The sequence below is a fragment of the Bombus huntii genome, chromosome 8, assembly GCF_024542735.1.
Source record: "Bombus huntii isolate Logan2020A chromosome 8, iyBomHunt1.1, whole genome shotgun sequence".
NCBI lineage: Eukaryota > Metazoa > Arthropoda > Insecta > Hymenoptera > Apidae > Bombus > Bombus huntii.
This window is the reverse complement of record NC_066245.1, coordinates 9046477-9068544: the sequence shown is the minus strand read 5'-3', so window position 1 is coordinate 9068544 and position 22068 is coordinate 9046477. Positions and strand designations below refer to the sequence as shown.

Below are 22068 nucleotides of genomic sequence, written 5' to 3'. Positions count from 1 at the left end.
AGCACTTTATCAGAGAAAATATATTTTAAACGATGTAATCGTAGAATCAATGGAAACGTTATAAGACCCCGAATTTCGTTTTATATCTCGAGAGTTGCGAGTTACCCCAGATCGAAGTAGCATAATTTGCGATTACAACGTCAGTGGTGGGACGGCTTAATTAAATTACACGACGAGGTCGTCAGAGTATATCGGCGATATAAAAGGACCTTCAAGCCGAAGAAGAGTATTAAACCAGTTGAGAGCAGTGCTACAACATGCTCGTCTCATTAATCCCGTTCTTCTTAGGTCGGTAAGCCAATTTTCCATTTAACTATGTCTTTATCGTCAATCTGTCTGAATCGGGCCAGGAACTGCTTATGCAAACGATAATTCATAACTAATTGCAAATCGTAACTTCCTTCGTTAGCGCATGAAAAAACGTCTACAGGCGTTAATCGCTTGAAAACGATATATTAAATAACTATTTATCATTTATAACTATTTATGTATAATCGTTCGCTCATTCGCTTATTCATAACGTACGACTCGTTTTGCTGATAAAATTTTCAAATTAGAAAGAATATTAAAATAAAAAGGAAAAATTAGAATTGTTCGTGCTTCCGTCGTCATTTTGTTATGTAGAGAATGTGCTTTAATAATAATCTAACACGTCTGAACCGAGAGACTAATATTAAAATTTCCTAAAATCGAGAAGATCGTTAAAAAAAAAAAAAGTAAATGTACTAAAATAACTCGTGAAAAGAAACTAACGACAAAAATTTCGAGTTCCGCTTGCGTTGAAAGAAGAAACCGTGACTGTGTCAACTAGAGTAAGTGCTGTTTAGCCTAGTTCAGTGTTTGAGAATTAACGTCAAGATTTATTAAATATTCTGAGAAGTAAATCGTCTAAACTAGAACTAATCTAATTAAAGTGTATAACGAAAAGTTCGAATTCTGTGTGACAATGAGTTAGAAGCTATAACTGTACCAATCGGAGCAAGTGTATCGAGTGCAAAAGTAGAATATATTAAAAATTATCAAAGATAAATCGACTGAGATAAAATACAAGAAAATGAATAATAAATACTTGCAATGCCATGGGTTTGCGTTGAATTATATAAAAACTGTGTCTAACAGAATATTTAATAAAAATTTCAAAGAATTCAGGGAAAAAGAATCGACGAACGAAATTAACTGATCTAACGTATGAAAGAATTAACAACGATACTCTAACGTGCGTCGAACGATCAAAATTATTCGAGAATTTTACCGTTTTTCAGTGGTCCGGGTGACGGTCGACGAGAGCGTCTGGAAATATGGACCAGAGTACGTGTTCGACGTAGAGATGAACGTTACTTCGACTCCGATGAACCACGATGGAGTTCAAACGTCGAACTACACAGTGATGAACCTCTTCTGTAGACCGACAGACCCTGATGGATTGTTCTGTCATTTGGGAAACGTCAGACGACAAAGCATTGACATCACCAACGACAATAAAATCGACATACCAGAGGAACAATCGAGACACCTAATGAGCGAGGAGCCATTCGAAATAAGATTCAGCGAGAACGGCATCGATTACTTGACGGTGAACGATCAAGTGGAAGTTGAACATTTGAATAATATTAAATTGATCGCCGAACGATTTAATATCGGAGTGAACTTGAATGGCGTGCCCGATGGAACGTTCCACATTACGGAGAACACGACGATCGGAGAATGTGGCGTGACGGTTGCGATAAATCACTATCCCTCCAAGAGAATGATGAACAAGATAAAGAACGACAGATACGATCTGCAATCTCTGCCACGATTGAACAAAGTTCCCAGCGAGACTATACTGATCCAGAAGACGACCAATCTGAATAATTGCAGCTACTACGCATCCTTCTACTTTGGATCTTATGGTGCCAATATCGTGGTCGAAGCGGATCTCGATTCGCATCTAGTGAGCGACTATTTTCCACGATATTCGAAGATTTAGAAGAAATTTCTTTCCTTTTAGCTTTCGTCAAATTTGTGGAAATTATTCTAGAATTATTCGAATATTATTCCTTGTAATTTGCGATTGTGTAATTCCTTGTAAATCTCATCTTCGTAATTTTATAACTCAGTTTGTAAATTTACCATTAGCCGTAACTTTTGTAAGTTTAATCTTATTGGCAATCTCGTAATTTCTTGGAAATTGATGCTTGCAATTTTCTAATTCTTCGTAGATCTGACGTTGCTATTAGTTTCGCGATTCTTTGCACTTTTATTGCGATGCGAGAAAGTTATATCGTACGAGAAACTTGACAATTAAAAAATTAGACGCTATAACGATTCTTCTCTCGTTTCTAGGAGAGTTCGACTACGCGTGTCTTCGTGAGCGACTATCAGTTCGTCTCGTCGATAACAAGGATGGGCACTTTGGGCACGGAAAAGAAGAAACTGTCGGCTATGATGCAATACGTAAGTCTGTCTCTGAAAGATATTCGAGCAGCCAAACGAGAATTGTTCGAAATTCCTAATTCATCGATAACTACCATCGTGGCGAATTCAGAGACGAAGAGGATATTTTCGAAATGAATGGTTTTTGCGATAATTTGAAATACAGTTATAGATTAAAAAGTCAAAGTATAATCTGTCGACGTCAAGCTGTAAGTTAAAAACAGACAACATATTAATGTACCATAGAATGTTTTGTCCAATTTATGATAAAAAAAATAAACGGAAGACAATAAATATAGTCTCGTATCGAAATACCTACAATCTCTCCTATTATGTATCCTATTTTATCAGCATCATATATCATTCACCTTAAATAATGCGTTTAACATTTACATTTTTAAAGTCTTACATAAATCTTATTAGATAAATTTCTTTTTATTTAAATTACGGATACATTAAATTATATATCTACGGTGACCCACACACGTCCATGTACGCACAGAATATCGTGTGTATGTAAACGTATACACATTTGTTTTCTCTAGTTCAGCGATCATTGTAAGTTGAAATTGATTGACGAATCGATTAAAACAAAAATACAGGGAAAAAGAACTCTTAGCGTAACGTGATTCGTGATCTTCCTCCCGCGTCCACGCGTGTCTTTCTTTCTTCTTTTTTCTCTTTTTTTTCTTTTTTTTTCTTTTTTTTTTTCTTTGTTCCTTTTCCTAATCTAAGTTTCGCCTTAGGGAACAGAGCAAAATTACTCTCTCCTTGCTAAATCTTAAATCTAGGTGCTCGGATTGCAAACGGCCCTCTTTTAAAAGACTTACGTCCCGATACTCGCGAACATTACAGAAGAGAATATCGAAACGCGTTCTTCAGCGTTTTGAACGTTTCTAAATTTCTTTCTCGTCCTTCGAATTCGATTATCTCGACTCAGGATACACGGAATGTAATTTCGTATCCTGATACTTCAGAAACAAATGCAGCCTGGTACGAGTGTTATCTATGGAATGGATAACGTAACGCGCGATTTTCGATTTCATCCAACAATCGAAAGGATAATTTGATCCTCGATTAAGAAACGCTTAGCTTGTGTCCTGTTTCTTTGAGAAACTTGTCTTGTTTCCTTTTGTTTCCACGTAGGAATGCCCCAAGCATCGATGGATTGCACGTTCGATATTTCATTTTCAAGTTACGATCGATCTTCCCAGTACGATCCTTTTTCTCGTACGATTCATCGATTAACCAATCGACTTTTAATCTTGATTTAATTGAGACCTAAAGAACATATAGTCGTATAGTCGCAGTAGAAAATGCACTTAGATTCTTCCTCGAATACACAGCGCGGTCCCTAAAACGTCCAAAAGCTGAACTTTCCGTACCAAGCTCTCGACAAGGTTCTCTTAAAACTTGTCGTTTCTCGCGATCGCGTCGCGCTTATTCGTCGCATATAATGCGCAAAATTTCTTCTCTAATAAAACAGAGGAAAAGAAGACGGTACAACAAGTACAAAGTAGATTCGGTCGATCGACTTTTCGCTTCTATCGCCAAATGACATTTTCCAACTACGAAAGAATGAATGAGACGTTCAGACGAATGAGACGTCGTTGCGATTTTGCATCGACGATGTACGAATTGGCAGTTTAATCGTTCGACTGGAAAGGCGCGTGAATTTTCTGTAGCAAGTTCGAATTTGGCGCGCTACGCGAAGTTGCGACAACTTCGCGTCGCTCGATTACACCAGCCATTGATTCCTTAATTTCCTTGTAACAGCGAAATGTTATGGCTTTGGAAATATCAATCTGTCGAATCGTACGATATCGCTGCAAAGTGATTCGATGCGAAACTGCGTTGATAAAAGATTCGTACGATGCAAAATTGCAACGATATCGCGTAGTTCGTCTGCAACGAACCTAACTCGCACGCTCTTTCGGCTACAGAGTGCGCTTCGTTGCGTCGGAATACGCGCGCCAAATATAAAAAAACGTGTACGACCAAGAGGAACCAGCGTTGTTTCGTCGCTCGCTGTAGAACGTAGGTTAAAGCGTCCTCTTCTTTCTTTTTTAAATACGTAAGTACGTTTTGTTGGAATCGATCGTTAAATATTACAACAAGCATCCAATCACGATTACGATTTCGATATTTATAATGGCACGATTACAATGATCCTTGTGCGTTCATTTCGTTCGTCGACGATATATGGAATTGGTTCACGCGTCGCATCGATAGTATTCACCGTGTTAAATCATGGCGAATGACTGGGTACAACACGAAAATGAAAAAAAGCTCGACAAGTCACAAATTTACGACGATAGTTTCAGTTCTTATACGTTCTCCTTTGTATGTTGCCTTCGATTGGTATTATTCTTTCTTTCTTTCTTTCTTTCTTTCTTTTTTCTTTTTTTTTTTTTTTTTTTTATTAAACGAATCCAAATATCGCGTATAATTCGTCTTCAGACGTATCGTTCGATGAAAATGAAATATTTACCTGAAAACGATACGAACAATTTTTTACGATCTATTTAGAGATGAACATTAGGAAATGGTACCTCGCGATATAAGTTTCGTATAAAGCCGTTTGTTGTTTCTTTCTTTCGCTAGACGCACAGATACAACGTTTTCCTAGAGGTTTCGTTTCGTTTGAATTGCTCGCTCGATTGACTCATCTATCGAAGACATTGTCATTGTGAAGTTTTGACAATTTTCACACTCGCGGTATCAAACACGTGTACACATCTCAAATGTATATGTATATATGATCTAAGAATGTAAATATATGTATATATGTATATATAATCGACAATTTGAAAGCCACGTATATCCGGTATACGCGAATTATTTCGTCCCCTCGAGTTACCGAAGTCTCTTAACGTTCAGATATTTCGTATAAGATCGTGATCGTCGTATCGAATCTTCCTCTTATCGTCGATACCATTGACAGACAGACATCGTTACAAAATCGATTTATACAAATCTAAAAAATGATCACGGTTACAAATATTGAGAGAGTGAGACGAGGGATATGATTGCGGAAACATTCGGAGAAGGAGAAATCCCATATCACAAACCACGGTGCACGGTACATACTCGGCGAACAATCAGCGATCGATAAGCAACATTATATCTCGTCGAAACATGTTTCCTTTCCGCAAAAAAATGGGGAAAAAAAAAATTGTTATCTAAAGCGTCGTCCGAACCGTCCGATCATGACAAACACTTTCCACTTGTATCCTCGTACGATTCTTACCGAAAGCTCGCTAGCAAAAGTCTACGTGACGATCTGTCCTCTACTTTCTTCCACTCTATCTACTAAAAAAATTTCAAAAACCACCATTTGGAAAATCACTTTCGTCGCATGCTCTGAATCAAACCGAATCTTGCGAAGTATCTGCCTAACTAGCGGACGACGTGAAAAGAACGCGTTCGTTTAAATCGTCGTCTCTCTATATTAAGCGATTTTTTCCTCCCCTTCTCTCGGTTCGCTATTTCTCCACTTTCCTTTTCTTTCTTCTCCATTCTTTTCTCTTTTTTTCTTTTTTCTTTTTTTTTTTTTTTTTTTTTTTGTCGCTCCGGTCTTGGAAAACAAACTACTCTAACCTAGGTGTATATACAATTATTACGCTCGTAGAAGAGACACGGCGCGCAAACCGTTGCTCAGTCGACACAGTTCCTGCCGTGCACAGCGAAAACATCGTACGCGGACGAATCGCAAGCGGCGCGACATTATTGACCGTTGTTCGCAATGTTGTTCTGCTGCTTCACGGAATCCATATTGGGGATGTAGTCCATCGCCATCAGACAGGCAAACACAGTCATCACCATCTTCGGTTTCACCTCGGTTATGTCCTCTGGCAGCGCGTACACGCGTGCGCCGCATTTTCGGGCCAAGGATATCGCGTACTTCGCGTTGTCCAGGTTGTTCTGCGTTAAGAAAAAATGAAATTCGCGTGAATTAGTGCGTTAATCTCGTGTAAGCGAAACGATCGTTTGGATGCTTTGTTTGTCTCGTTTCGTTCATCTTCCAGAATGTTCGAATCGTTTGGGTTTTAGACTTTTGATACAAATCTCTTCGGTTTGTGAAAAATGTGAAAGAATCGTTTTGCGTATATGATTTTTCGCTTCTACTTCGCGGTAACTTATTTTTTAAAACATCAGGTCTTTCTATTTTTAAAACGATACAGATACTCGGATATAAATATTCAAAGACCGCAGCTAGATTAAACGCGATTTTGTCATTTGAATTGTATATTTAAAACATCGAAATTCATGTAAATTTTATTATTATCTTTTTCAACTTCACCTTCGGACAGGTTATATTATATTACGTAAGTAAGAAAATAACGTTCGTATATCAGGCAAATTATGCTGCATTTTGTAGGTCTTTAAAGTCATTTAATACCACAGATACCATAAATGGCTTGCAATATTTTCTAAGACAATGGCAAATTGTTCTATGCAAATCAACACAAGTTTCTCGATGATTATTTCGAAACTATACAAAAAATATTCCGATATTAAGGAAGACTCGTTTGTAATTTTCCACCGACCGTGAGGAGTTCATTCCAGAGAGAAAAGTTCGCAACAAGAAACGACTTCGTTGAACTCTGACTGAAGACGTTCACGATCTCAACAACTTTAAAACCAACAAATCAACCAAATTCTATTCCCTTAAAGCAACAATCCCCACAGCTCACCTCTTCGGTTCCACCTTCCTTCACGAGGTCATAGTTCACAGACCCCGGCTTAATGGCGTCGATAAGATCGATCACCACCTTTCCATCGGCTATCGACGAATCCTGGAAACCCTTGATACCGCTCGTCTTCCCTGCCGTTTGAAGCTTCGAGTTCACCCACTGAACGATCTCCTTCTCGACCAAAGTGCTACCTTGGGTGCCTGCCAGCGACGTGAGAATCGACAACGTGTACGATCTCATCAACTGCCAGATCAAAGCCAAAGTCAACGTGGCGTTTCCATCGTTGATATCCTGGCCAGCGATTCCTACCAACGAGAAGTTCATCGTTTTCCCAAGCTCGACCGCGTAATTGCAGTTCTCCAGTTTCTCCATGAACTTGCGCAGTTTCGTGAACTTTCTGTGCACCCTGTTCCAGTTCACGGTGCCTGGTTTGATGATGTCGTAAAGCTGGAAGATGACCAGACCATCGGCCAGATCGGAGTACAGCCAATTCACATGAGGCATCACGCCCATCGAGTTCATCCAGTTTCGATATGTTTTCTCTTCTCTCGTCTCTTCCAGGGATTCTAGGCCTTCGATGCTGCTTTCCGGTTTGTCCAGGCCAGGATAGTTATTGAACATATTGGCGACGAACGCGAGATTCAGCTTGTATATGCCATTGACCACGTCGCTGGGTGTTACGAAGCTACGGCAGCCCAGCTTGGCCGCCTGTTGCAACATAATTTCCGCTCGAGAGGTGTGGTTCGGCTCCATTAGAGCCTCCAGAGTAACTCCAGCCGTGTTCGGTGCGATTTGCTTGATGAGGTACGTATAGACCTCCGAGTCGGTGATATCCGTATGGAAATTGTGGCATCGCCTGGCTATACCGGCGTTTTCCAGATGATGGTTCACCCATCTGAGCAGGATAGATTCCGGTGATAATTTTAGAAGGTCTTCGATGCGTTCTCCGTCCTGTAGCAGAGTGGCCAAGCCTGGACAATTTTCCAGGGTGATCTGGTTGAACAGACCGATACGTATAATTTGCCATAGAAGACCCAGCACCAGGTGAGGCGAACCTTTCGTCAAATCGTGCGCGTCGATATTCACGATATTGCAACCGATAGCTTGGGCTGACGATAGGGCCAGCGTTAGGTTTTCGTGTTTCTTGTAGAGGGTCAGGTTCTTCTTGTTGATGGTACGTTCGTCGATCGTATCGGGGCAGGAGTGATTGATTATTTTGCTGAAATAGAGGACATTCTTTTTAGTCGTACAATTTCTCATCAGTTAGGTAAATAATAATTGGATTTGTCTTTCTGAGCGTCAAAATAGAAGGATTCGTGTGTTTACAGGCTGAGCGATTTATTAGATCGACCAGGATGTTTTTCGGAAAGGAAGAAATTAATTATCTTGGATAAAACTTCTATTAATTGCTCTTTCATGCAGTATTCATTGTTAGATATATTGCTTATAGATAAGCAAGTTACTAGAACATCTTCTATCTGCGTTATAATTCGCTTATTCCATCGCTGTCGAATTTTTCGTTTTTATTATTAAAATATTAATATTGCATCTTATAGGTGGTCCGATTTTCGAACATTCATCTCGTCAACGAGATTCATAAAGACAAGAAACAGATATCGATATACTTGAGAAAGACTATTCCCATACGACTTGTACAAAGTACAAGTTTTAAAATGTTCCCTGTTACAGAACAATTTATCAATGAAATTTTCAACAGCGATTAATTCAAATGGTAATATCGCACTGTCTGTTTATAGATCAAAATATACAATTGCAATTGTATACTCTAATTATACATTTTAATCTATAGTAATTACTTGCGATTTGTCGAAATCCTCGAATAAAATCGTAAATGTAAAAAGAAAATTTCCTAACGCTATTTTCCAACCAATCTAATAAAAATAGAAATATCGATAGGTTCATAGTGAAAGTAATTTATTGTATATAATCACACGTTGTAAACACATGTATTATATCTAATCACGCGTTATGAATAATCACGCAGATCAAAGAATCGTGAACGTATCGATAAATAACCTATTTTATACAAGTTACATGCATATATAGATAATAGAAGATATAAATTACATACCAGAGAAGAATTCCATCCTTAACCTTGTCGTATAAGGTTTTGCCTTCCGGATCGATGAGCAGCAGATGTTTCAAGTCAGGATCGTGTGACAAATTTGTGTTGATCCAGTCGCTGAAGGCAAGCTGTTCCTCCAATCTAACAGAATGCGTGGTCCCTTCGCTGGATGCCTCGGAAATTCCTCCCAATGTTTCTAAATTCTCCTTCTTCGAGACCACTTGTTTAAACGTGGATCCCAATTCGTTCGCCTTCAGTTCTTTACAGAGTTTCTCAAACTCTTCGAAGGATAGTCGTCCCTTGTGTTCCGACCTCTGCTTGTCGTCGTATTCCTCGATCATCTGACGCACCTTGTAACCGGGCATCTTGAAGCCACAGATGTCCAAGGCGCTTCGCAACTCCGTAAGATTGATGAACCCGTCCCCATTCTCGTCGATCTAACAGAAACGAAGTTTCTTTAGATTTCCAGTCTCTTTCCGGCTGCGGTTAAAAGAGGCCAAGCACGTGCTTTTGCGCGTAAAGCGTTCGGGTGCATGAGCTGGATACGAGAGTCACGGAATTCAGGAAGATAGTTCCGGTCGCTGAGGATTCGGGTAGTCCAGTTCTCGGGTTTAGGATTTTTGGAATCTTCGGATATCCGATCAAAATCGCAGAATGTTGACGTTAAATAGAAAATAGCTTTGACTCTTAAGGATTCGAATCTTCTAATTTTCGCATCTATCGTAGGATTCTCTTTGCACGTCGCAGTTGGGCCGAAGAGTCGTGGTGTTTGGAAAAAATAGCCTTGGGACTTGGAATTTCCAGATTTGTACATAGAACAGGATTTGCGGAATCTTTGGATGTTAAAGCTGGATCAGAGAGTCGCACCGTCGAGGAAGGATAATTTCGATTCTTCAGGATTTGAAGGTCTTATAATCTTCAGGTTTGTCGCAGGATTCTTGGATGTCTGTTGGATGTCAGAGATAAATCGGAGAACCGCAGTGTTCAGGAAAAATAGCTCTGGTTCTTGAGGATCGCGATTTCAGGTATGTAAAGTAGGATTCTGGAAAACTTCGAGCGCCGAAATCGAATCGGACGGTTGCAATATTCGGGAAAATAGTTCCGCTTCTTAATAATACGGACCTTGAAATTTTCAGGTCTGTCGCAGGATTCTTGGATGTCTGTTGGATGTCAGAGATAAATCGAAGTACTGCAGTGTTCAGGAAAAATAGCTCTGGTTCTCGAGGATCGCGATTTCAGGTATGTAAAGTAGGATTCTGGAAAACTTCGAGCGCCGAAATCGAATCGGACGGTTGCAATATTCGGGAAAATAGTTTCGCTTCTTAATAACACGGACCTTGAAATTTTCAAGTCATAGCTTATGTTGAAGGTGTAAAAATGTACAGAATATATAGGACGCACAAAAATACACGAAACATATAAAACAGAAAATTCCTATAGCTTAATTGTGCCCATAAAAATTCATCGCCTAGTAATCATTTGCGTATTAACAGGTTCAAGTACACGCTGTTTTAGTAAGAAAATAAAAACGCGGTAACTTTCTTAGTTCGGCTTTCGTACAATTCGATTGCTTATCTAATCGAATGGGAAATACTAGAAATAGATACGGTGAAAATTCACGCGAGTTCGGTAGCGGAACTTTCCGAGAAACAACCGCGTTCTGGAGGAAAATGAAACCCTTCGACATACGCTCGGCCAATCCCCGATCATTTAATCACGAGCGTATCGCACGTGTGAATGGAGGGAATAATGTTTCATCGGCGCCTTTCAACCAACGATATCTAGGTCGTCTGCAATAAAAGTCTCGTCGTTAGTTTTCAAGTGTGCAGTCGTGATTATAGGCGGTGCAATTTCCACGGAGAACAATAGTCAATGACGACGTTAGGAATGGTCGTGCATGCGCCTTCTTGGAAAGCTGCATCGGGGTTAATCGACAGTTCTTTATGCCAGTTCGCGGGAAACCGTGTTACAATCGACTAATTACCATTTTATTCTTGCCACTGAATCGTTCTTCGTTCATCGAGTTGGTCGTTTCTCTCCTATCGTCGCGAGACAGTTTTCATCGCCTTTTAACTCTCTCGAATACTCATAGATTAAAGAACATCACGCTTACTCTAACGCTACCTACTGATATAAAAGAACAACTGAATCTGGTTATTCTGTTTTATCTCTCCGATTATGAAATATTAAGGAATAAAAAAAAAAAAAAAGAGAAAACAAGTTTCGATTTTTGAGAACACAGGTCCCAGAGTATTCAAACTTACTATAAGATACTTGGAGATTTTGCGTGATGAAAATTACCTAGAGGAGTTCAACGTTGGCGAAAGAAAAAAATAAATCTCCTTTTCGAAGATTCGGACGTTCGACTTTCCAGATCTAACGCACGAGATTCTTCGAACTTTCGAACGCAACATCTTGATTCGCAAGTTTCTAAATTCATTCGGTGTAATATTGTTCCATTCTTGGAATTCACTGATAAACTTCTACACGACAGATAAATCAACGAATGATTCAACGCGCAATTACAATCCGCCCAAGCTATTTTACAACACTTTCGATTCACATTACCGTTCACACTTCTTTCGCGAACATTCGTCGAGAAATCCGATTCGACGGTTAAAAATGGACCGGCAGATGATCGTGGCGTACCTTTCACGCCCAACGATTGATCGATTCGCTTCGCGAACACTCGAGCGGCTTACGTAAAGGCGTAACTCGACGGAAAACCGATTGAAGCTACTTACTAGGCTGAAAAAAGAAGAGAAATCCTTCGAGAACTCCTCGAGAACGTCCCATTTTTTTATCTCGCGGAGCTCCATGGCAAGAGTAGAGGAACGAGAACGTGGAAGGTAACACGCTCCGACAAAAATGATCAAACCGGGTTACGATGCTGCGAGGGACTGAATGTTGCATTTAGACTCGCTTGTTATCACCGTTATCGGATGTTCGATAAAAAGGAACGGCCAAGAAAAGAAATTCATACGATAACTTGACACCTTATCGATACAATGACATAATAATGTAAGTCATATCGAACGATTTTCCAATTATTCGGAACTTCATTTGTATACCAAATCGCGGAACAAAGTGGCGTAACAGATTGTTTATCTGGATGCTATCGCTTATCTTATGCGATTCGTTAATTGAGAGGCTCGGAGGATAAGCGATACGAGTGGCAACAGCATTGGGAAAATTGCGGATCAAATTAGTATTTAACGGAAAAATGTCTATGTGTTTACGGATATCGAAGCATCGAACGATACCAGCCACTATCAACAGGAAATGTCGTGTCGATCGATCCGATAAATAAATAAATAGAAATCTTATTGATCGTTTCATATTTTCGATTTATAAATTCAATAGGATCAAAGCGTTGTGTGTCTAAATTTTTGAACTTGAATATTCGACGCGAATAAAATACCTATCTTCGAGTGTTTTCAAACGTTAAAAGAATTAAATGTCGACATTATCACAGGAAATAAGTTTAGGTATTAGATGACTTTAGATAAGTATAGATACTATTATACTGTCTTCTGTACTTATCTGCTTTACAGCAAAATAATACACTCGAACCATTTTTTCACTGATTATCGTTGGCCTTTCGATCGTTTCTTTATTTTCATGGTCAAAGCTTCGCGCCACGAAAATGTTTCATCTGCGACGAGACAGGTAAGCAGAAGGTAGAAACGATACGATACGTGAAATAACCGCCCAACGTCATAAAACCGAATTGTAAACCCGGGCCATTATTGACAGACCGAAAGCACAAACTGATTAAAGCGGTTTGCCGGGTTTATCGCGTTAAAGTACCGCGATTAAATGGCCAGTTAATTGTTCCGTGTAACAATCCCTAATAGAACGATAATAATCGTCTATCTGAAAAAAAGCAATCGCATAACGATTAGCGACCGGGAACGATAACGATTGACTTTTTAAAAATTTCGTAACAAGCTCGTGACAGTCGAGGTATACGGAAAACTCTTGTAGTTACAACATTTCACCATTATTAATTCTTTTGAGAAAATCACTTTTAAAAACTTGGGGTGATCTCCTGCTACACTTTCCTAACATTTTTGTAACTTTATTGGAAATTTTCATTTCCGAAATGTATATATTTGTGTATGTAAGTAAGTTGGTGCAAGAAGCGCCGATGTCGTATCTTCGTAAATCGCAAAAATGACAAAAATTGCAATTATTATATTGTATATTCTATATAAAATATATTATATTATTATTATATAAAATATTATTATATTGTATATTCTATATAAAAAAACGAGGATTTCCAGTTCTATCCAGAAACGACTGTAACAACGTTCGTACATGCAATGTAAGAATTTTACGTAAAATAAACTTTCTCCAAAAATGATCAAAGCCAACGTAGGAAACGCAAACAGCCTAAGTTTCAATTCTCTCTTTCCGTGTTAGAAGAAAAGTTCGAGACAGCAGGAACTCCTGTGTGAGGAATTATTTGGACATGAATTTTCCAACGTTTTCTTGTGACCATCTCCACGTACAAATACCTAGACTTTATAAAGCTGGCATTGGTACTCGTTGCAGCAAACCACAGATATATTTTCGTATAACTAACAACCAGACTGGACTGCTTATACGTTTTTTTAAGAATTTGAATGTAGATTACATGCGATATACAGGGTGGTTGGTAACTGGCGGTACAAGCGGAAAGGGGGTGATTCTACGCGAAAAAAGAAGTCGAAAATATAGAATAAAAATTTTTCTTTTGGGGCTTTGTTTTCGAGAAAATCGACTTTGAATTTTCGCTCGGTACGCGTACGGTACGTTACAACGAATCTCACTGTAGATCGTTGTCTCGATGGAAAAAAAAATTTTTATTCTATATTTTCGACTTCATTTTTCGCCTAGAATCACCCCCTTCCCGCTTGTACCACCAGTTACCAACCACCCTGTATATTATATTTGGCCCGATCATCGTACTACGGGCTATGCCCGTAATATTTACGTTTGGTACGATCATCGTACTACTGGCTATGCCCGTAGTTGTAGGTTAAGAGGTTAATGAGGCGAAACCATTAATTAAGGACTAATATTTCGTTGATGCAACGTTCGATTTGTGGTTTTCTAGAACGCGGACATTTATCAAACTTTATACTTTTATGATACGATGAAGACGACGAATAGAGTTAAAGATATAGCTCGCTAACAATTATTAATGATCGAAATTGCAGTTCAATTAATTACGTACGTGAATATTATATCTTCGTTATACTTTATATAAAGGGTGGTTGGTAACTGGTGGTACAAGCGGAAACGGGGTGATTCTATGCGAAAAAGAAGTCGAAAATATAGAATAAAAATTTTTTTAATTTTTTTTTTAATTTTTCCATCGAGACGATGATCTACAGTGAGATCCGTTGTAACGTACAGCACGCGTACCGAGCAGAAATTCAAAGTCGATTTTCTCAAAAACAAAGCCTCGAACGAAAAATTTGTATTCTATATTTTCGACTTCTTTTTTCGCCTAGAATCACCCCCTTTCCGCTTGTACCACCAGTTACCAACCACCCTGTATAAAAATATGCGAAATACCCAAAGCAAGATATATATTCGTTATAATATTTGAAAGATCAAGTAATTCGGATTTTTAACTACTTTGATTTTTACGCGATCGATAGATCGCTTTCTAGATAACCGCGAGTATTTTGTATGGAAAAAGTGAAAGAAACAGAACGAAATAGAAAGTCGAGTAATAGACGTGTTTCTCGTCGAATTTTACGTATTGTCAGAGATAAATCCGAGTCCCGTGGACGAAGAAAAAATTCGTGTAATTTTCTACAAGATTAAAAGACTAAAAAACGTAGTGCCAAACGGGATAAGCGAGCGTTCTTGATTAAACGATATGAAAGTAACGTCACGATGACTTAATATCGTGGTATTGCGCTGGAAATACCGAGAAGTCAAACGGAGCGCGTTGACCCGGCAAAATGCAGCAATTCGATCGTGGGTAATTTGTAACCAGGTCAACGTAAATGTACCTTTCCACCTACCATTCTCTCTACGAAGTCGAGTATCGATAACTGTCTCGTTTTTCACTCGGCACACGATCCGATCCGCTTTATCGATCAATTCATAATGTTTCTCATTGCACTAATTCTGCGTAATCGCATTACATTAACGTTAATAAACCTAGATCGAGTTGTTTCAGATATTACATAACGTTTGCTGTCGTATAATATTTAACTTCATAACTTTCGAAACTCTTATATTTACATATCAATGGAAATAGTCCGCCGTATATTTAACGAGATTAAATTCTTACGCAGTAACGAAACGAATTAACTTGGACAAATGTTACTCCTAATTCGATATTCGATACAGGGATTAAAAAGAAATATCCTCTTTGGGATCGATCAATGGAAGAGATTGAGATCGGTTAATAGAAAAGAAGAACAGTTCTAAACGAATCAAATCGATGTTAAGTCCGAGGTTAGATCGACCAAGAGCAAGTAAATAACGTTGAACTTCTGTTCAAACATTCGACCCCGTGTGTCCCATTTACACAACCATCGTTCTATTATCGCTTCCTATTTTCTATGATAAGAAATTCCGAATATCCTGGGAATCTACGAAATCTACTAAAAAAAAATTTTAAGAACGCAATCTTGAATTTATTTAAAAAATAAATAAAACATGCCACGAGAACCCTTCTGATCGCAAGAATTTAATATCATTGATATTATTATTGAAGAAAATTCTACCAAAAGACACCTTTCAATTTTTCTTACATTTCGTTATACTACACTTTGCGTAAACAACGCAATGATATCTATACCTTTGAAAAATAGCAGAAAATATTAAAATAATAAAATATTAAAAATAATAATAAAAATCACTATTTCATCGACACGTCGACATTTCGTTGCGTTTCATGCACGCTCCGATTGCCTCTCGAACCTTAGCAACGAACGATCGATGTTGCCCCTTAAAGTATGCAACTACCTGCATCTCCGTGCAATCTCGGACACGGGTCGACTGTGAACTGAATAACACGCAAAGACGTGAGAAAGCACAACGTTAGCACGCAAAGACAGTGACCAACCAGGAAAACAAACGAAGAACAATATAGTGCATTACAGAGTTGGCACGCTGATTGTGCAACTGGCAAGAGTTATACATTTACTCAAGCTTGAAACGCCTACCGGTTGCTTACTCGGCTAGATTGTTCGCTTTCTCGAACTCTATGGGCTGCGACGATCGGCCGCGATCCGCGGGACGTGAAGAGGAGTTACAGGCGTATCGTTGGAAACGCATTTTTGCATACGAAACGCATCAGCGTTCTCTGGCATCCGGAAGGTGGATCGTAACGTAAGGAGCAGCATCGATTGCGCGAGTATGCCCGAGAATGTTTCGCATCGAAGACTCTGTTCTCTCTCTTCTCGTTCCACGGTGTTCGAACGCGAACAACGGTTCTGCAATTTTAGTTTGTACGTTGTCTTTCGTTTCGTCGAAGGCTTTTTATTTACACAATTCCACGCGTGATTTTTTATGAAAATTTTTTATGAATAGAGATTGTACCGTCTACATCGACGATATACGTATGAAATTTTCTGTTACTTGGCTGGGTAATTTTATTTTATTTTATTTATCTAATTCGATTGTTTCATAATTGGATTCTAATAAAATGCGATGCAAATATAAAACTTTGCATCAGTTAGATAGGCAATTTTATTTTATTATACGAAGATAGAAATGTTTATGAAATCCAGTTGTCTCGTAATTGAATACTAATGAAACGTAATGATCGTAAAGAGTTGAATTAGTAAAATCCAGAGAAGTTGGGTGAACCAAGAATCTAGCTCAACTCTATGTCAGTAATTTGAACTAAACTTGAACTTGGGTGTTTGATCAAATATCGAGTATCGATATTCTAACAAATTATAGTATTCTAATCTCAACTAATAACTATTAAACGTACTTGTCGTTGCATCTTCGACACCCGAAGTTCAGTCGCTTGTTCTAATTATTTATACCAAATTTCCATTATTAACTCCACAGTGTAATGATAACGACGATCAGAAATTATTCGAGAAGAGCTGCTCTTTTAACGCTATGTAAAGGTATCTCATTTTACGTTTACGTTATAATGATAGTTCATTTTATTTTCCATTAATTTACCTTTACTCCGGAACTAAACTGTTTTCATTTACAAACGCAATTTTCATCGAAGGCCTCGTGCCTTTTTCAAAGCACATTACTCAGGGCCCGTTTCACAAATAGGTAAATTACGTACTATATTCGTACTCCTAACATAAGCGTGATTGCGTTTCCCCCCGTGGTCACGGCGTTTCGGAATAATGAGTACAAAAAGCTGAAACACCGTGCTGTGTAATGACTTTCTCGAGTTTTTCGTTGGCCGACTGTGATCTCATACGCTTGGAATTACAAAGGCACGATATTATTGTAGCCAGCCTCTGGTACGAGCAAATGCAACCTCTCCGAGATTCGAATCTCAGTTTATAATGAAGCTGGTCGAGCGCTTGAAAGACGCTATGGTGTTAGAGATTTTACTTACAAGAACGCATGCTGTCTGATATTTTATATGTGTCAGCGATGTCTCGGAGAACAATTGTATCCAAACAACGAGCCTAATTTTCACTGTAATTTATTCATCCTTGTAAATTGTCGTGTAAGCAATTCTTCTAATTTAGACTTGTACACGTGCTTTTAATACTTTCGCAATTGAGAGTCGTTTGGAGCGGAATAAATCGGAAACCGATTGCCGTACAGTACTGTATTTAATACGTAGTTAGGAGAGGTGTAAATATAAAAATTTGTTTCATAACATCCTGCTCGTGATCACTGATCCAGAGGTATTTCAATTTAACAGACGCGTATAATATCGATTACAGAAGCTTGACGCGTGTTACTTAATTTGTACGTGTCTAATTTTATTTTGTAAAAATCGTACGCGATGAATAAATACGAATTAAAAATTACAGTGTGTATCCTAAATTGTTAGAATCGTCTATGGCCCAACGCACAGTGCGGCATGCAATGAACAAAAATGAAAATAATCATTGTTCGATTTTGATCTTACTATTCGATGATAAAGTCAGCCTGTATGTAATATAAATTTAAAGAAAATCTCGCAAATATCGACAGAGGATTAGTAAAAATCGATCGTACGTCAAAATCTGATCACTTGAAAATTAGCTCGCTCGTTGTACATTCTCTTTCGTCAATTCTTGTCAAATAGCGTACGTTATATCTTAAACACGGAGAATTTGGGCAAAAATGTCCTTCTTTCTTCGAAGAACAATTTTAAAAACCGATCCGAACCATCCTGTAATTTTGATTGTCCTGTATCAAGAAGTTATTGTATTACACTGCTATATAATTTTCATTCGCCACCAACTGCTAGCCCGAATGTTATCTCTTTAACGAAATTTGTAATCGCGAGTTGATCGAAGACTGGATTTCTGACCACGCCTATTCCAAGAAAATTTTCAAAGCTACGCAAAAGCTCCGTTCTTCGCTAAATGTCGACGCAATATCTGACAGAATAGAAAGGTGAGATAAACGATTCCTGCGTGACACTTAAGAAAAGTATTTTTTTCAAAATTGAAAAGATCGTTCCCGACATCGGCGATATTTACATAAACGTCACTGTGTATGTATTAGACAAATAAATAAATATTCAACCGTGGCAGGTAGTAGGGAAAACGCTAATAAAGATTTTATGAGCAGACTTTTACTCACGTCGGATCCACTGATATGACGTCTCAGGAAAACTGCACATTATATGCATTTTTAATCTTCGTCCCGAATCTTCGCTCAAACGCCGTACAGTGGTACGCGAGAACGGAGCTCGCGAACGTTGCCTGCGAACGCGCGAACCTGTTCCGCGAACGTGGCTACCTTTGATTTTCATCGCGAATCCTTGTGCAAATGCCGGCACTGTGCGACGATACGAGTGCCTCTTTAAGGCTACAGGAAGAGATACTTGTATTTTATCTTAATCTTTCGGTGTGATAACTAAATGTACACACGTCTATGTATATTCCTGAAGACGTTAAAAAAGTATCATCCTTTACGATAGGAAATCGTGAACAGAATTTTCAAGTTCATCTATACCTGTGCACGCTATTTCTCCGCATTTTTTGAATTCCCTTTAAGTAGCATAATTTCACATCGGCGCTATATTCGTTAATTACTTTAAACATATTCAAAAACTGTCTCTAGGAGGGTCGAAACTGCTCGAAAACATCGATTTCTTCCACATAGCCGCGTTCCTATAATTCTCAACGATGCGAAAGGGAGCGCCCAGTGATTTCGCGGCGAGATATCGTGGAATAGGTCGCGAAGGGCGCACGAGGGGATATCCAATCTCGCCACGAGGCTTCAGCAGATAGGTTGCTCGGACACCCTGTAGACGCGGGTGCTCGCACTGTTCACACTGCTGAGCCGGGGTCAGACTTCTCTCTCGGTTTGCTTTCATCCTGAGAACTGGTTTCGCTGGCGTCGCGTCGCATTGCGCTCTCTGTCCCCGCCCTTCTGTGTTCGCGTGTTCCCTCCTCGTCCCTCTTTGGAAATCACGATTGAATTACCCTGGAGGAAAAAGTAGCCAGCTCCGCTGTTATTTGTACTGTACGCGGTTGCGTTAATAGACAATCTGGACTAGGCCAGAAGAAACCACCGTGAACTCGCGAGCAAACGGTATTGCCCTTAATGCGGCATAACAACTTTTGCCTCACTTTCTTCGTCTAACGGATGATCGTCTCCTCGCCAAGTATCGGCATCGTTGGTGCAAGTGATACATGGACAAGTCATACTGTCGTTCAGGTATTAAAGTTTGTGTGTTCGAAGAGCAGAGACAATTGGAGATGTTGCAGTAGCTGGCGAAAATATCTGGACATTTACATGGATATCTTTTATCGGTATATCACGTGTGTCGTGTGGAACTTTTGAAAATTACCACTTGTTTCATTAAATCGGTGCTTGCAGGATATGAGGGATAATTTCTTTCGCGTGAATAAAATTTTCGGGAATTCCGAAGCTGGTAGAATTCTGCAACTTCTTTTCCAGGCTTTTCTAGACGCTTGGGTTTTATGAAACACGTACGATTCCAAAGTTTTGGCTGGTAGTGTGCATAAGTGTGTATAAGTGGAGATAAGAAAGTTCGTGCAGGAGCGTGCAGCGTTAATCTAGAATTGTTTGTTCCTTCGTGGCATATTTGAAAATATTCTATACAATGTGCGATCCATTGTAGAAAGGCTACAGAAGAAGGACACGATAAAATCGATCGCGTTAATTAATCCGGCGTTATCAAAATCCTCTTTGTATTTCATTTTGAACTGAAACATATATTTTTTCACAATTTAAGCTATTACTCGTCGTGATATTGGAATATTGTTTGTATAGCAATTATACTTCCTTCCTATCTTTAGTTATTTTACATTAAAATATTGCTTCTTAGCCTCGAAGTGACATTAAAATCAACAAAAATGTTTCCACGAAGCTTTTTCCCTGTCAGTTTCGAACGCTGTCTATAATTTGAAATGCAAAATATTTCCATAAAATACGTACAACAACTAAACACAGGTACATCGATGCATCGACGTTTTCATTTTCGATATTAACGTATCTCTTTCACCACGTACAAGTAATCATTACGATGACGAAATCGTCTCGGCGTGTCGCGAGCAAGAATCAACGATATTGCAAAATTGTCGTAAAATCGAGGTAGGAGTTATAATTGTAAATCCGACAGTGCAAACATGACAACAGCGATAAGAAGTTTCGTAAAGGGACGCCTTTACGAGACTGGGGAAGAGAAATTCCTGGTAAAGCGATAGCGTAAATTTGGGGGATATGGAAGGATTCAAGTACAAAGTGTATACGACGCGTTCCAGATTTCGATCGTTGAGTCAACGAGTTTCCTTGATTTCAAGGTAACGATAGAGGTGACTTAGCTACGTCACGATGAGATTCCACCTACATGAAACACGTGCGACGAGTTTGTTCTTCCACGGCGAATGCTCGATGGACTGAAGTCGAGCTTGCGGATACGTACGCGTAGTGGATTCTACTGACAATTACGTAATCATATGCAATCGTGCAAGTGTATATGGAATATACAGTCAGCCACAAAAGTTTGCATATACTCCTTCAAACGTAATAACAGAATTGACAATATTTAATATTTAATGGTAATATTAAACGCTGACAATATATTCCACTGACTTTCGTATCAGTTTCGTAAATTTTCTGTCGACTGACCTTAGATACATTTTAAAGAACACCAATGTACATTTACATATCATGTACGTACATATATTTACATATTGCGCATTATGTATATACAGGGTGGTTGGTAACTGGTGGTACAAGCGGAAAGGGAGTGGTTCTACGCGAAAAAAGAAGTCGAAGATATAGAATAAAAATTTTTCGTTCGAGGCTTTGTTTTCGAGAAAATCGACTTTCAATTTTCGCTCGGTACGCGTGCATTTCATCGCGTCTCGTTATAACGGATCTCACTGTTGATCGTTGTCTCGATGGAAAAATGAAAAAAAAATTTTTATTCTATATTTTCGACCTCTTTTTTCGCGTAGAATCACCCCCTTTCCGCTTGTGCCGCCAGTTAAAAACCACCCTGTATATGCAGTATTACAGAAACTTTAACTCCGGTAATTTTGTCGACGTCAAATTTTACATTCGTTAAATGTAAATATATTCTAAAAAACAGCACAATATGTTACGATGCCTTTGCCAATGTTTTCCGATATTCCTGGCATCGAATTGTGTATTAATTGTATATTAAATATAAATATTTGCAGTTATGTGGGAGGATTCCTTTACGGGAATAGTAAGTTACAAAAGTGTACGTACACC

The 22068-nt window shown here is 38.8% G+C and overlaps 2 protein-coding genes across 2 annotated transcripts in view; one reads left to right on the top strand and one right to left on the bottom strand.

The window, feature by feature from the left end:
• The first annotated feature begins 120 nt into the window (after positions 1-120).
• On the top strand, positions 121-2713 carry LOC126868524 (uncharacterized). The gene is made up of 3 exons (XM_050624071.1): positions 121-288; positions 1263-1933; positions 2326-2713. Exons 1-3 carry the CDS (start codon positions 258-260, stop codon positions 2551-2553), a joined length of 930 nt encoding a protein of 309 aa, XP_050480028.1. The 5' UTR covers positions 121-257; the 3' UTR covers positions 2554-2713.
• A 2066-nt stretch (positions 2714-4779) lies between these two features.
• The window catches only part of LOC126868517 (plastin-2), a 45172-nt gene continuing 27883 nt past the window's right edge, over positions 4780-22068 (bottom strand). Inside the window, exons 2-4 of the mRNA XM_050624035.1 lie at positions 9205-9635; positions 7113-8331; positions 4780-6339 (exon numbers count right to left, since the gene is read on the bottom strand). Of these exons, the coding sequence (XP_050479992.1) occupies positions 6142-6339; positions 7113-8331; positions 9205-9635 (1848 nt within the window). The 3' untranslated portion in view covers positions 4780-6141. The remainder of the gene's footprint in view (positions 6340-7112; positions 8332-9204; positions 9636-22068) is intronic.